Source organism: Neovison vison, chromosome 4 (genome assembly GCF_020171115.1).
Source record: "Neovison vison isolate M4711 chromosome 4, ASM_NN_V1, whole genome shotgun sequence".
Taxonomy (NCBI): domain Eukaryota; kingdom Metazoa; phylum Chordata; class Mammalia; order Carnivora; family Mustelidae; genus Neogale; species Neogale vison.
Window position 1 is genome coordinate 82,726,241 of NC_058094.1, and position 16,505 is coordinate 82,742,745.

General features: G+C 35.8%; 1 protein-coding gene across 1 annotated transcript in view; it reads left to right on the forward strand.

Moving 5' to 3' along the window:
* PXDNL (peroxidasin like) overlaps positions 1-16,505 on the forward strand; it is a 212,552-nt gene that overhangs the window by 167,287 nt on the left and 28,760 nt on the right. Inside the window, exon 18 of the mRNA XM_044245616.1 lies at positions 14,321-14,435. Coding sequence (XP_044101551.1) covers positions 14,321-14,435 — 115 coding nt within the window. The remainder of the gene's footprint in view (positions 1-14,320; positions 14,436-16,505) is intronic.

Genomic DNA, 16,505 nt, shown 5'->3' on the forward strand with positions numbered 1-16,505 from the left:
TTTCTAAAAATATAATATTATAAATTAAATTGAGTTTTGAATAATGGTACTTTATTGTTTTTCGTAGATAGAAGGCACAAGATCTAAAAGATGGACATGCAACAGACATGTATGTTCACTTAGTTTTATTGCTGTATGTTTGTGTAGGCAGTGAAGTGGTGGAGTATTAAGGAGTTGGACTTTGTTTTCATTTTGCATGTCATTTATCACATTATGTTATCCATTTATGTTTGCTTCATACCACTGTATAAATATCCCCAAGTCATTCCATTTATATATATTACTAGGTCAGAATATGTCTAGATATAACTTTTCTTAACTCAGTCTCAAACTTTGTGAGCAATTTCAATTCACAGATTTATACTTTTCTTTAACAAAGGGGTATGTGAATCTCATATTCCTTAATTATATATTCTTTAAACATTGTATAATTTATATATATATATATATATATTTTTTTCTTTTGTAATATCCCTGGGTATTAGGCCTAAACAGTTTACCCTCCAAATCTCTTTCCTTGTCCTTCTTATTTCAACCTCTTATATTTTTGCTGAACGTTCTAATTATTTTTCGCACATGACCACTAATATCAAATTCACTAATTTCAGTCTCTGTAGGAACCATCCTCCTTTTAAATTCCTCTGTTTAATTTCTTAGCTCCAGCTTCATCTAATTAAGGTTTAGGAAGTTTTTTTTCTGCAGTATTTGCCATGTCTTAAATTCCTCCTTCATAATTCTCTGCCTTTTTCCATCCCATGGGACATGCTCTGACTATGGCATCCCCTACTCTTTCCTTGGCTGTCAGTCTCCTGGAATGGGCAGTTACTTTTCCTCTATTACATCATGGGGATTCAGGTCTGGTTGTTGACATTATCTCCATGGCAAAAAACCTCACAGAAGGTGATATCAGCCCTTCGCAGGTGAGGGCAGGAAGATAGCCTTTCTACCCAGTTCATTCTCCACCTTCTGAGAAGTTGAGACCCCTAGCACGGCCTGAAGGCAGAAGCTATCAGGGAAACCACAGAAATCTGGACATCAAGTCCTTCCAGAGCTAAGCTGCCTCCAGTCCTCTTCCCTGGCTGGGTGGTTCCACAGGTGTTAGGCTCCCTTGAGAGCACTTGGCCTAACTATTTCCCAGGGCCTCAGTTCAGCCTTCTCTTGGCCCCCAAACCTACACTGATCTGCAGATCCCAGGCAGCACAGCTTGCACTGGAGAGTCCTGACCCCGAGACTGGGAGCCCAGAGGAAGACATATCTTCCACATAGGGGAATCCCTGCAGTTCCTGTGGCCTTGAGATGAGGCATCTACCACCAGGCCAGGCAGGCACTTTTCTTCCTGCTTTTTGTTGAGCTGCATCCTGATCAAGGTGTAAGCTCTCTGGGAAAACCTGAGCTTTCCTGTGTGGCAGTGTTAACCAGAAGATGTGGTTGCTGAAGGTCATGGGGGTTCCTGTTTAATCATTTGATGCTCTCTCTTGTGTGGACTAAAAATATACTGAAGCAAGCTATGGGAAAACTAGTTTTGATCTGAAGCTAGTGTAGGACCTGGAATTCAGTTACAAAACTTTGGTTTCTTTGAAGATTAAAAGCATTCTTGTATAGAACCTTACGAGTTCCAACAAGGAAAAAGCAAAACACATTTTAACTGTTTACTAGATCTTTCACGCTCCCTCCTCTTCTCTTGTCTGGGAATATATAAATCCCATGGGCTCTAAGCCCATGAAGCCCATGGGTTTTTTGTGTTTTTGTTTGTTTGTTTGTTTGTTTTTGGTTTTATTTTTGTTTTTATTTTTATTTTTTTTTCCAATTTATTTATTTTCAGAAAAACAGTATTCATTATTTTTTCACCACACCCAGTACTCCATGCAAGCTGTGCCCTCTATAATACCCACCACCTGGTACCCCAAACTCCCACCCCCCCACCACTTCAAACCCATCAGATTGTTTTTCAGAGTCCATAGTCTCTCATGGTTCATCTCCCCTTCCAATTTACCCAAAAGCACATACCCTCCCCAAGGTCCATAACCCTACCCCCCTTCTCCCAACCCCCCTCCCCCCAGCAACCCACAGTTTGTTTCGTGAGATTAAGAGTCACTTATGGCTTGTCTCCCTCCCTATCCCATCTTGTTTCATGGATTCTTCTCCTACCCACTTAAGCCCCCATGTTGCATCACCACTCCCTCATATCAGGGAGATCATATGATAGTTGTCTTTCTCCGCTTGACTTATTTCGCTAAGCATGATACGCTCTAGTTCCATCCATGTTGTCGCAAATGGCAAGATTTCGTTTCTTTTGATGGCTGCATAGTATTCCATTGTGTATATATACCACATCTTCTTGATCCATTCATCTGTTGATGGACATCTAGGTTCTTTCCATAGTTTGGCTATTGTGGACATTGCTGCTATAAACATTCGGGTGCACGTGCCCCTTTGGATCACTACGTTTGTATCTTTAGGGTAAATTCCCAGTAGTGCAATTGCTGGGTCATAGGGCAGTTCTATTTTCAACATTTTGAGGAACCTCCATGCTGTTTTCCAGAGTGGTTGCACCAGCTTGCATTCCCACCAACAGTGTAGGAGGGTTCCCCTTTCTCCGCATCCTTGCCAGCATCTGTCATTTCCTGACTTGTTGATTTTAGCCATTCTGACTGGTGTGAGGTGATATCTCATTGTGGTTTTGATTTGTATTTCCCTGATGCCGAGTGATATGGAGCACTTTTTCATGTGTCTGTTGGCCATCTGGATGTCTTCTTTGCAGAAACGTCTGTTCATGTCCTCTGCCCATTTCTTGATTGGATTATTTGTTCTTTGGGTGTTGAGTTTGTTAAGTTCTTTATAGATTTTGGACACTAGTCCTTTATCTGATATGTCGTTTGCAAATATCTTCTCCCATTCTGTCAGTTGTCTTTTGGTTTTGTTAACTGTTTCCTTTGCTGTGCAAAAGCTTTTGATTTTGATGAAATCCCAAAAGTTCATTTTTGCCCTTGCTTCTCTTGCCTTTGGCGATGTTCCTAGAAAGATGTTGCTGCGGCTGAGGTCGAAGAGGTTGCTGCCTGTGTTCTCCTCAAGGATTTTGATGGATTCCTTTCTCACATTGAGGTCCTTAATCCATTTTGAATCTATTTTTGTGTGTGGTGTAAGGAAATGGTCTAATATCATTCTCAATGGAGAAAAACTGAAAGCTTTTCCACTAAGGTCAGGAACACGGCAGGGATGTCCATTATCACCACTGCTATTCAACATAGTACTAGAAGTCCTAGCCTCAGCAATCAGACAACAAAAGGAAATTAAAGGCATCCAAATCGGCAAAGAAGAAGTCAAATTATCACTCTTCGCAGATGATATGATACTCTATGTGGAAAACCCAAAAGACTCCACTCCAAAACTGCTAGAACTTATACAGGAATTCAGTAAAGTGTCAGGATATAAGATCAATGCACAGAAATCAGTTGCATTTCTCTACACCAACAACAAGACAGAAGAAAGAGAAATTAAGGAGTCAATCCCATTTACAATTGCACCCCAAACCATAAGATACCTAGGAATAAACCTAACCAAAGAGGCTAAGAATCTATACTCAGAAAACTATAAAGTACTCATGAAAGAAATTGAGGAAGACACAAAGAAATGGAAAAATGTTCCATGCTCCTGGATTGGAAGAATAAATATTGTGAAAATGTCTATGCTACCTAAAGCAATCTACACATTTAATGCAATTCCTATCAAAGTACCATCCATCTTTTTCAAAGAAATGGAACAAATAATTTTAAAATTTATATGGAACCAGAAAAGACCTCGAATAGCCAAAGGGATATTGAAAAAGAAAGCCAAAGTTGGTGGCATCACAATTCCGGACTTCAAGCTTTATTACAAAGCTGTCATCATCAAGACAGCATGGTACTGGCACAAAAACAGACACATAGACCAATGGAACAGAATAGAGAGCCCAGAAATAGACCCTCAACTCTATGGTCAACTAATCTTCGACAAAGCAGGAAAGAATGTCCAATGGAAAAAAGAAAGCCTCTTCAATAAATGGTGTTGGGAAAATTGGACAGCCACGTGCAGAAAAATGAAATTATTTTTGTTTTTAGAGAGAGAGAGAGCATGAGAATGAGTGTGAGGGAAGGGAGAGGGAGAGAGTCTCAAGCAGGCTCAGGTCATGATCTCAGGGTAATGGGACTAAGCCCGTGTGGGGCTCTGTGTTCTGTGGGAAGTCTGGTTGATATTGTCTCTCTCTTCTCTCTCTGCACCTTGCCCTGCTTGCTTCCCCCCCTTTCTCTCTCAAATAAATAGTTTTTAAAAGTAAAAACAAAACAAAACAAGAAAATCACACAGTGATTCTCCAAAAATTTAGGAAAACTTCATAGGCATCTTGTTTGTTCCATTTTGTCCTTGCCCACTTCATGATTTTTGTCTTATGATTATTTCTCTGCTCAGCTTCTGTATTTGACACATAGATTTAAACCATCTGCTGTGTTGACTCTGATTCTGTCAATATGAGCAAACTGCAACTAAGTATGTGTGAAAGAATCTAAAGACAATTGGATGCCATGTACCAGGATGACCTCCTTCTGCGAGAAGTTCTAGAACTTGTTCTAGAACTCCTGGTTTGATTTCTTTGTTGGACCAAACAGCAGTCCCCTGGAAGTCACTAGAGGAGCCTGTAGTTTGCACAGGTGCTCCTACAAGTAGTACCAGAGAATGGGCAGAGGCAAAGTGGGAGCTCTGTGCTGGTTCTGGATACAAGCTTGCATGAAGCAGATGCCTTTGGTACAAGTGATACGGCAGAAAACTAGGATACTTATGAGTTAGTCTTTAAATACAGCACTCAAGTGATTAACATTGGTAAGGATTAAAGAAACAATATTCTAATTCAAATCATGGAAGATTCTAGTCAAAGATTATTTTACCTACTGTTCATAAGTTTTCTGTTTTCCTGAGTACATAGGAAAATGTTTTTCTGCCAACAATGTGTCTGTCTATATTATGCCAAAACAACTTACAGGTTGATTCAAAGTACAAAGAAGCAGTAGGCCAGTTTGTGGAGATAGTTATCAGATGAATAAGTTGCTTAATTTGGTATCATTCTTATTTCAATCAACAGAGAAGTAGTAATTCAATGCCATAAGTATGTGTTAGGAAACAGTCAAGTTCTTATGAAAAATATGGAGGAAATGATGAAGAACAAACAGAAGTTCAGAACAGAGCCTTTGCTGTGGAAGTTATCTTATAAGCAACAGGTATTCAAAGTATTGATTGATTTGATTTGGTTTTAAAGGAAAGGTAACTTGGAAACCTCACAAGGGTTGTAATTAAAAAGAAGATCACGGTGATCAAAATAGCAAATGACACAATGAGTGAATTTAATAAGTAGGAATTTTATTGCACATAAGATAATGCAAGATTTCTCAGATTTTTAGATTTAATATATTATATCACTTGAAATAATTTATAAAGCAGAAAGCATTTCACATTACATGTCTGTGTTCTTTTTCTCCCTTAGCTATCTTAGTTATAGGCCTTCAGAGTGAGAGATAACCTGAGAGAGCATTTCATTTGAAAAAAACAAAAACAAACAAAAAAATAAAAACCCACTTCATTTTAAGATTAGGAAGAAAAAATTGAAAAGGTCTAAGTAACTTGCTTTCACTATTTATTAGCAGGTCTAGGGATGGAATGCAGATACCTCAATTCCACGTCCAGGTTTTATTTCTGTTATTCCTTATCTTACCTTTTAATGTCATAACTAGTTTTCTTTTCTCTATACTTTCCATAATCTCCTCCAAGTCCCTTTTACCTGAGATAAATATGGGAACTCTTCTTTAGCTGGTTGATGTTCCTTTTAGAATCCCATGCTAACAAATTGTAAATGTAACACTCTTGACATTTTACCATCAATTTAAGCTAATTTTTAGTATCATTTAATGAATAGATCAAGAGCCTTTGCATAATATTATAAACATCACAGATGCAACTAATAATATTCACAAGTTCTTATTACCAATCTACTTATTTCAGAGAGCTTTATAATTGGCACATTTGTTTGCACTGTAGATCAAATAAATCAGACTCTACTGATAAAATTGATTCTACATAGAGCATAAAACATTTCTTTGAGTGTCAGAAAATGATTTACTCTCCAATCATGTCATTTTCATTTCATTTAGAAATGAAAAATAACACCTAATGCAGGTGATGTATTAAGACCCCATGCCACTTGATTAAATAAAACTTCTTTCAGATAAAACAATTTCACAAAGAACCAACAGATGCATATTTTCTACTGGGGTTTATGGAGCCATCTGGTCTTGCAATTTCCAGCTGCATAGTTTACATTAAGTTCTGTCTTTAAAACATCAAGTAATTTTAAATACAGTATATTTTATATACAAATGTAAATATATTTATGTTTACTCTTGACTTTAGTTCAAATAAATTGTGCTTATGTTTGTAAACTAATAAAAGTTTAATTTCTTCCATAAGAGACTGATTTTATTACCACAATATTTCATGATGTTATGGCTGTTTCATACTTAACTTATAAAATGCCTTCCAAGTATTACTAAAGAAGTAAGATTTCAGCAACTCCTATAAAGCTTTAATGAACCAATTAATTTGCAACAGTGTTCTCAGGTTTGTCTTTGAAAGTAGTTGCTATTTTTAATAGAGCACCATAGGACATCTCCCACTCTCCTTGGTTCTGTAAGTACATAATATCTTATATGAATAGCTTGTTGAAATCAAGGTGAGAACAAACATCAAAAACAGGATAAAGGGCACTAAATCGCCCTGAAATGATACAAAATTGATGTGTTTAAATGGTGATACCATTAATGAATCAAACTCTACTGATAATGTTGACTTTACGTGTGTGTGTGTGTGTATATATATATATATAAAATAAAACATTAGCTATTAAATGAAATCTCATAAGTTCTGAGGATATTGTGTTATCTTCCAAATACAGCATCCTGTTTTTATTTATAATCTATGACATCCCAGTAGGAAAAAACTTTCCCATTCTAGAGGTAGGTTGTTAGGGTGCCTGGGTGGCACTCTTGATTTCTGCTCAGGTCATGATTTCAGAGTCATAAGATGGAGCCCTGTGTCCAGCTCCACACTGGGCCTGGAGTCTGTCTATCTTTCTCTGTCTTTCCCAATACCCCCTGACACTTGTACTCTTTCTCTCTCTCTAAAAAAATTAAATAAATTTAAAAAATTAAAAATTAAAAAAAAGAAGTAGGTTGCTAATAAGCACAGTTTCATTAAGTTGTTTAAGTTAGGAAAAGGTCTTTTAATACTAAAAATTGATTTATGATTCTTTTTAGTATTACTATAAAGTTTAAAAATTCTCATTATATTTAGAATTATTAGTGTTTAAATATTGACATTGATAATTAGTGAAATTTCTTTTCAAATATGCTGCCATGAAATATAAAGTACTTAGCAGTAAATACAGGATGTATGCCTTGCAGATCCCTAGGGAAATAAAATCAACAATATAGGAACTAACCAATGAAGCATAAGCAAAAATTAAAGAAAGCTAGTAAGACTCAGATGTAGTTGAAGCTTCAGTGTATTAAGAGAATTATTAAAGGTAGAAAAAATTCTTAGATGTATCCAAACATAGTTTCAATTCTACCTCATTACAAGAGATATACTTAAACAAGAATGTTTAGAATGATCAAATATAGAACAATAGGTAAAAGTAAGCTGGGCACACAAAGAGAAACATGAGTGGCAAAAACAATATTTTTAAAAGTTGAATTTAAGAATGAAAAGCATTAATGGACATGGGTTTACTTCCATTTCACAATCTGTGTCATTTTAGAAACTCATGTGTCAAATAACAACATCTATTTAGCACACTTTAATGGAAGTATATTTGAATATTATTAATGAGATCACTTTATAAGAGATGTATCCAACTTTGTGCCCTATAAACTAGAATTAACTTTATTTTAAAATATCCTTAGAAAATTCTGAAAAGTTGACTATATGTCATGTTGCAAGGAAAACTGAAATTCTTTTTTTTAATGTATAATTTTTTTTCAATTTATTTATTTTCAGAAAAACATTATTCATTATTTTTGCACCACGCCCAGTGCTCCATGCATGGAAAACTGAAATTCTTACAAGGAAAATTGACGTACAACATTCTCCATTCAACTAGTCTAAAACTAAATGATTAGATTTAAAATAAAATTGTTACTTAGACATTTTTTAAAGATTTTATTTGTTTATTTGAGAGAAAGAGAGAGAAAGCATGAACAGGGGGAGGGCAGAGGGAGAGAGAGAGAAGCAGACTCTCTGCTATGCAGGGAGCTCGAGGAGGGTCTTGATACCAGCAGCTCCTGAGATCATACTTGAGCCCAATGCACTCGCTTAACCAACTGGCCACCCAGGCACACCTGTTTAGACATTTTTAAATCATTTTAACAAATATTTTGTCAGGGAGGTAATGAAAATTAAGTGGGATGTTTCGTTAAATATTAATATTTATATTATAGCACTTTAATATATACTTACTTTCGTATATTTTAATAATAAATTAATATTTGATGTAATATTTTTAATTAAAATTTTAGTTTGCTAGGGCTGCCATGACAAACTATTCCAGGCTACACTTGGACAATAAACATTTATTGTCCCACCATTCTGGAGGACAGAAGGATTGTTGGTATTGCGGGGTTGGTTCCCCTTGAGGTCTATGAATGAGAATCTCTTCCTTGACTCACCCTGAGCTTCTGGCGGTTCCTGGTATCATTGGCTTGCCTTGGCTTCTCCTGTGTTACCCCTTTCAACCTTCATTATCATATGGTTTTCTAGCTTTGTGTGTATCTGTGTTTAAGCTTCTCCTTTTTATGAGGACAGCAGTCACATTGGATTAGGGCCCACCCTACACCAGTGTGAACTCTTCTTAACTAGATACATTTGCAATGACCCTTTTTCCAAATAAGGTTGCATTCTGAGGTTCTGGGGGTTAGGACTTCAACATATGAATTAAGGAGAAGCACAGCTCAGTCCATAAAAATGTATTTCTGTTGTTTCAAGCCACCATGTTTGCAGTAAGTTATTGCACTGCAATAGATAATGCAATTGCAAAGTAGAAAGAAATTGGAATGCAGGTAAGAGTATGAAGAAGTATGAGTGGTTTCCTGCTGTCATCCCTCCCTTCAAAACAACTGTGGGGACAGTTCAGAATTGCTCACTAATTCAGATGAAACACCATCTAAAGATAGAGAATGTTAGTTCCTCAATAGGAACTAGAAACTAAGAATTATATTTGATTGTTACACAAATAACAACATAAGACAACAGCATTGAATAAAGCTGATCTCAGAGTCTCCCCCAAACATAAAACATTTTTGAATGAAACATAAAACATTTTTATGTTTCATTAAATTGTTATTTGTATTTCTTCCCCTTTTCTCTTCTTGCCAGCAAATGAGAAGTGCTAAAATGTTAAGAAACAAGGGTTGACCATAACTTAAAAACAAATGTTATATATTTTTGTCAATTTTTAAGCCTATCATCATTTTTTTTTAAATTTATTTGACAGAGATCACAAGTAGGCAGAGAGGCAGGCAGAGAGAGGGGAAGGAAAGCAGGCTCCCTGCTGAGCCGAGAGCCCGATGTGGGGCTATCCCAGGACCCTGGGATCATGACCTGAGCCGAAAGCAGAGGCTTTAACCCACTGAGCCACCTAGGCGCCCCAAGCCTATCATCACTGATATATTTTTGGTATGTGGAATGCAGCATCAGGACCCTGATATTCCACAGTTGTAGTGTTTTGATCAGTTTATGCAAACATGTATGTTTGCCTGAGCTACTGTACCTTCAACCCCCCAACTTCAACTTGTTTACTCAAGTTTAGTACTCAAGGAATGTCAGTCACTCCAACAAATCAGAATGTCCAGACCCATGACTAAAGCAGCTTGTTGTCTTCAGAATCTTTTGATTTCATTAAATTAATCATTAATGTCCAGGATTTTGTGTCCTGACATGTTTCCTTACCATGTGTCCATCTCTAGGCCAGACCAGATGGGGTCTATTTAGATATATGAGTCACGGGACATGACTGCAATCTACATACCCATTGAAATAAGCTTTCCTTTTTTCAGTACTCACTGCCAAACAGACTGACATCACGTTTCTACTAGTTTAATTTGACAATACCTTTAAATAGCAAGTTGTTGCTTTTATGCAAGTTCTGCAAATTGTTCTGTGCTATTTTTCCACTATAAAGAAATGTAAATGTAAAAAAATCCTGAAGTGTTTATACCAATTATTTTCAGGGAAATGTTTTTTAAGCTCATTTGGAATTGCCTTGAAAAACTGTCTACAAACACATTACCTTAAATTTTAATTCATTCAACAATATTTTTTGAATGTTAGTTCTATGAACAAAAGCATTTATAACTTTGACATTATGCAAAAGTTGCTTATGAACTAAATAAGTCAGTCATCTTATTCTCTAGAGTTTTTTCCAGAAATAAAAGTGATGTTGAAGCTTAATCTGTATATGACATTCTTTCAGAATGTTTTACTTCCCTTAACTCATTTAATTCTCTCACCAACTCCATGAGATAAATTGTGTTATCATCCCCATGTACAGATGAGAAACTGGAGTCAATAGGTTTAAGTAGTTTATCCAAAGTAATATATTTCAAATGTGGAAAGCATGGTATAACCTAGATTGAACCCTGCAATCAAACTCTTAAACACAGAAAATAACAAAGAAATGGATATTTTAAAATAATGATTTGGTCTGTTTGATTTCATTCACTTGTTCATTAAAATATTTATTTGTGTGGATCATGTGCAGGTGCTATACTATGGGATGGGGATAAACTGGTAGGTAAGACAGAGCCCTCCTCGCTGCTCTCTCCTCAGCCAGTGAAGAATAGTAGACAGAGGTACAGAGTGCTGAGAGAATGTAATGAATTTCCTTCTGACCTGGTCCTAGCAGTTTAAGAAAGGCTTCTTAGAGATGGTGACATGACACCTATGGTGTTTATTACTCAGGTGAGGGAGACCGAATGAAGTTGGAGCTGGATGATCAGCCATGAATGGTGCATTAGAGAGAAATGAGGCTGAAGACAGAAGAATGTGTGCACAGGGAAGGATTTTGTTTGACACAGTAAAGATCTAGGGCTTCATTCATAGTACAAAGGCTGAGGGATGGGTTGGGGGGCCAATTTAGGCTGTACTGGCTGAATGGGAAGTTATATGTATTCATGCATACACACATTGCATTATACTTCTTGAAAATGAGCCATATTGCTTTATCTTCATCCACATCTCTTAATAGTGTCTCTTTTTTTCTTTCCCCCACCCCAGGGAACCATTATTTTAAAAAAATTAATTTTATTTTTTCAATGGCATCTTGAAGTAGTATCTGCTGTATTAATGTGCCTCCACTAAGTCATATGTAGACCAGAAATTTGACAGTATTTTTTTTTAAGATTTTATTTATTTATTTGACAGAGAGAGATCACAAGCAGGCAGAGAGGCAGGCAGAGAGAGAGAGAGGAGGAAGCAGGCTCCCTGCTGAGCAGAGAGCCCGATGCGGGCCTCGATTTGAGCCAATATGAATTCAAGTAATCTCCTTTTATCTTCCACTCTAGATCTATCCATCCATCCATCCATTCTTCCACTCATTCATTCATCCAGTTAACAAATAATGGTACCATTATTCCAAAGTTGCACAAACCCCATATTCAGGAGTTTTGATCTTATTATATCTATTTTTCTCATTCCTTGCTGTAGTGTAGCAGTTAAGAGGTTGGGCTTTTGAGACAATATATCTGGATTCAAATCCTGGCTCTTCTATAAAAAGCTGTATTACCTTGGAGAAGGCAATGTAACCTCTCTTAGTTTCCTCAAGGTAACACTAAGGAAAATAATACCCATCACATGTTATTATAAAGTTTCAAATTAATAATTGATGTTAGGCCTAAGAACAGAGTTTGAACAAGTGTAAATACATATTTATAAAAGATATATATGCATAGGTATAAAACCAAAGCATCTATCAAATTAACATACTGTTTCAATTCAGATGTTGTTTGCTTAAGAGCCAAACATTCAGCAATCAAATATGCTTTAACTCTTCAGCAATAACTAGGGATAAATACCAAGTTGAATTAAAAAAAAAAAGATGTCAGGAATAAAAAATCCTGTCACATTAAAAGAGATGCCTGGTCATTGCAACTCTAGTGAGTTGTTCACTTCACTCTCAGTGTTCATTCTCTGGTGGAACCAGGGTGTGGGGGAGTGATTCTCTGTGTTTCTGCTCCCATATGTGCATCAATAGATACCTGCTACATTACAAATACAACTAACTCTTTGCTTTTGGGATTTATGTATATGACCTTGCATATTCTATTGGCCTTTAAAATAAATTCTAAAGTTCTATCTTCCTAAAAGAATAAAGACAATAGAGAATGTGAGTTGACCTGCAGCTCCCTTTCTCTATATTCTTTCCTTTTTATATGAGGATTAAAAGGTACAATATCTGGCTTAATTGGAAATGCTGTGTTTTTCCACTTGCAAACTCTTTAAAACCAAGAACCATGCCTTACTCACTTTTTATTTTCTCTACACTGTTTAGTCTAATAACTTAGTTTAGGAAGTTCCATATATTTATTGACACAAATTATATACTCTTCAGAAATAGAAAAATTAAAATAATTTAAAAAATAGCTAAAAATTAAGTTTTATTACATGAATGAAACCCATATGTGTTAGTTTTTTTCTGTTTTTATTTCTATTTTTTCTCACCCAGATCTGCAAATACTTATGGATTATTGATTATTGATAAGGTGCTAGGTTGAAGTAATTGTGTAAAAGTAGGCATGTATAGGTATGTTAGTAGATATAGGTAACTTTATCTATAATGTCTCAAAAATACATTTTCAGAAGTAACAACCGCAACATTTTCAGCAGCATGTATTTCCCATGAGTTCATGGGCAAATCTTGCCCAATGAGGTAGTTTGTCATTGCCACAGTTTTACCTCCCTTCCTGAGTACTTCTCTGTCCCTGGGAAGAATTCTTTTCTTTCATGTTCCTGCTTGATTGTCCAAAGTCTCCCACCTGTCCCAGGCCTCAGCCTACTGAAGTGAATCAGACAACCCATCAGAATAACCCATTTCTTTCTGCTTACTTACATTTACTGTTTTAAATTGTTTAAATCATGACTATTTCTTATTGAAAACTGGGACAAAACAAAGGATAGAGGTAGAGTAAGAAAAAAGAAATAACTATAACAATGTTAGACACATCACTGTCACCATTTTAACATGTTGTCATTTATTTTCTACTTGTTTTAATATTGGTAAGTTCATATAGAATAACAAAGTTTTATTTTTCTTTTGTGTCTAATTTTATAGCATTGTAGCTTATTTTGTTATTTAAAATACTAACTTAAATTTTATCCTCAAATTTGCTTAACATTTTATCATGGAACATATTCCTCTTGATTTTAACTTACATATGCTAAGGTGATTGTGTAAGTTGTCATTACTTCCCCTTCTTGAAAAATAAGTTCCTATTGCCCAATACAAAATGCTATAGAATAATCCATTGTTTCCCTCTAATTTATGCTGTCCAGTGTAACCTCTTAGATTCAAATGCGTAGTTGAAAGCTCTGGGATGGTTATCACGTTCCATTTCAATCTGTCTTTCCCTCCAGCATTAAAAATTCTTCTTCCTTTTTTTTTTAAGCTTTATATATAGTAGTTTTACTATTTGGAAAGGTAAGTTCTACATCATTGTGTTTCTTCTTCTCAATATACCTAGTTTCCAATCCAACTTTTTTCAGATGAAATTTAAAGAACATTTGTTTTTATTTTTGTTTCATATTTATATAAAAAATTTCAGACCATTCTCATGTGTTTTTATTGTGGTGAAAAACACTTACCATAAAATTTACTATGCAAACCATTTTAAGTGTACAGCACAATAGTGTTAACTATATGCATATTGTTGTGCCGTAGACATTCTGCCTACCACGTTTTTGTTTCTTTTTCCATTGTCAAGTCCTCTAAGTGAAAATAATGTACCCTGTGATCAGTGTCCTTGCTCAGATTCAGCTTGCTCTCCCTGTGGAGCCTCCACAGATTTTGCAAATTGTCTTGGTATCTCACCTGCTTTGGTAAAAACAGAGATGGAGCCACATGCAAAACCAGAAAACTGTAATTGAATTGACCAAGCAGCTATCCATTTTCTTTCTCAATTAAAGAGATACTCTAGATAGGAGGATGATGGCAATCTCACACAATGCTCAAGTGGATACTTTCCCCCCACAGACTGTAGGAGTAGAGGACAGTTCAGAGCATTCACACAAGAATCTCGAAAGAAACGGTCTGCTCAGTACAGCTATCCTGATGAGAAAGATAAGGACTTAAGTGATCTACTCAGTAGGTATGTACAGAAATATTTAATTTCTTTGGGCTATTTACCATAGATTTATTTCAAATATACAGTTTGAGGGTTTTTATAGAAACCATGGCTGACTCATTTACATGTAGGATAAATTATACAATGATGAGCAAATAAGCTTTGTGATAAATATGGGTTCCTTTTCACTCTGGAACATCATGTCCAGGGCATGCTCAGTAATAAATATTTCTCAAAAAAGTACAGAAAATTGCACATCATAAATGTTATTTATGATTCCTTAAATCACATTATGGATATTGCTGTTTTTAAAATTCTTTTCAAAAATAGGAAACTCAGCATATTGTTTGTACGGAAAGTAATAACATTTATCAAGTTAGGTTGATTTTAATTCATGTATAGTATATAGCAAGGAAAGTTTCATTTGTGACCAAAATGGGATATTTTTGAATCCTTAGAAAATTGAGAAATGTCAATCTTATTCCTTTGAAATCTGGTAGGACTTCTCCTGTGACACTTATATACAAGCTTCATATGTAGTTACTTCTTTACAAAGTTCCTCCACACAATTGTCTTGGAAGTTTCTGAAAAGAGAAACAATGACTTGAGCATGGGTATATAGAGTAGCTTCTTTTCACTGAGTAAATATTCAGTAGATGCTTGTATAATTAAATTACCAAAACAAAAATAAAAATGTTGTAATTCACAGCCCCATAGGAGGGGTACTATTAAAAACACTTTGTTACCACATGCTAGTAACTTGGCATTCATAGCAGGCTCCTAAGCATTATCATTCAGTCAAATCCAAAATATATTTTTGGAGTTCCTGCCCTCAGTTACAACTGAGGATTTGTGATGTATGTAGAAGTGAATAAGACATGGCCTTGTAAGATTTATAGTCTAGGAGAGAAAGTGGGTCATATGATAAGGGAGATGGGGAAGGCTTCAGGCTCTGGCACAGGTTCACACCCTGTTTCCACTACTTCATGGACACAGGTTATGTAAAATTTCAGTCTCAGTTTCCTCAGCTGCAAAATGGGCATAATCATACCCACATTGTGCAATTATTATATTAGTAATATATATATATATATATGTAAAGCACCTAATGGTGATGTGGGATGTAGTATTATAGGTGTTCCACAAAAGACAGGATAGCAAATGCTGTTATAGTGCTCACTATATGCCAAAAGTTCTTTTAAATGCTATGTAAATATTAACTTTCTGTACAGAAGTGTTCATATAATACTGATGTGAAATCCAATTAGGATGTTGTGTAGTTCAGGACAAGGTATAGATGATTCTTTTGGGCTTTTAGCTTATGCAGAGGTGAGATGTTGAGAAAAAGACTAAGATTTTGATGAAGATTTAGGGCTTCTAGTCTGGAAAAACAGTGAGCAAAATCATGGGGGCCAAGAAAAGTTAGGTATGTTTGGAGAGTGGTAAGGCTTGACATGTCTAAACAACCTGGTGTATTCGATTCTTAGGGATGAAGAGCATCCTGGAAGAATATTCTATAAAAGAAGATTGAGGTAGCGAGAGAAAAGCCTTAAATTCTAGGCTAAGGAAACTAAATCTGTTCCATGTGTTACTGGAGCTCCTTCCTGCAAGGTAGACTTGGCCAGGAGCCATAGCTCTAGTTTTAAGTAATTCAAGTGGCAGAAAATAGTCACATGGCCCTTAGTTAATTTAGCATTTCATTTGGTTTGTAATCCACTCTACTATGTGAAATGTTTCACCAGAGTGAAATTGGAAATAGATGTTGGGTGACACATTTATAGGCAATTTCTCTTTACTTATGGTAATAGAGATCTGACTCTTCCAGTCAAATCCAAAGGTATGTGGCATGGACAAAACACCCACTACCTGCCTTCTGCCATGCCCTACAGTCATCTCCCATCCTTCCAAAAACATTCATTTCACTTGTTTTGAGGTAATAATTATAGTATAGTATTATTTGAACTCTTTAAGACTGTGGTGACCTTATGGACATTCTGCTTACCTGTAGCGTTAGTCACTCAGCTACAGACTGGTTAATTTCAGTTTTAGTCTCCTGCCAACCTCCTCAAATTTTACTCAAACATGAGCCTCACA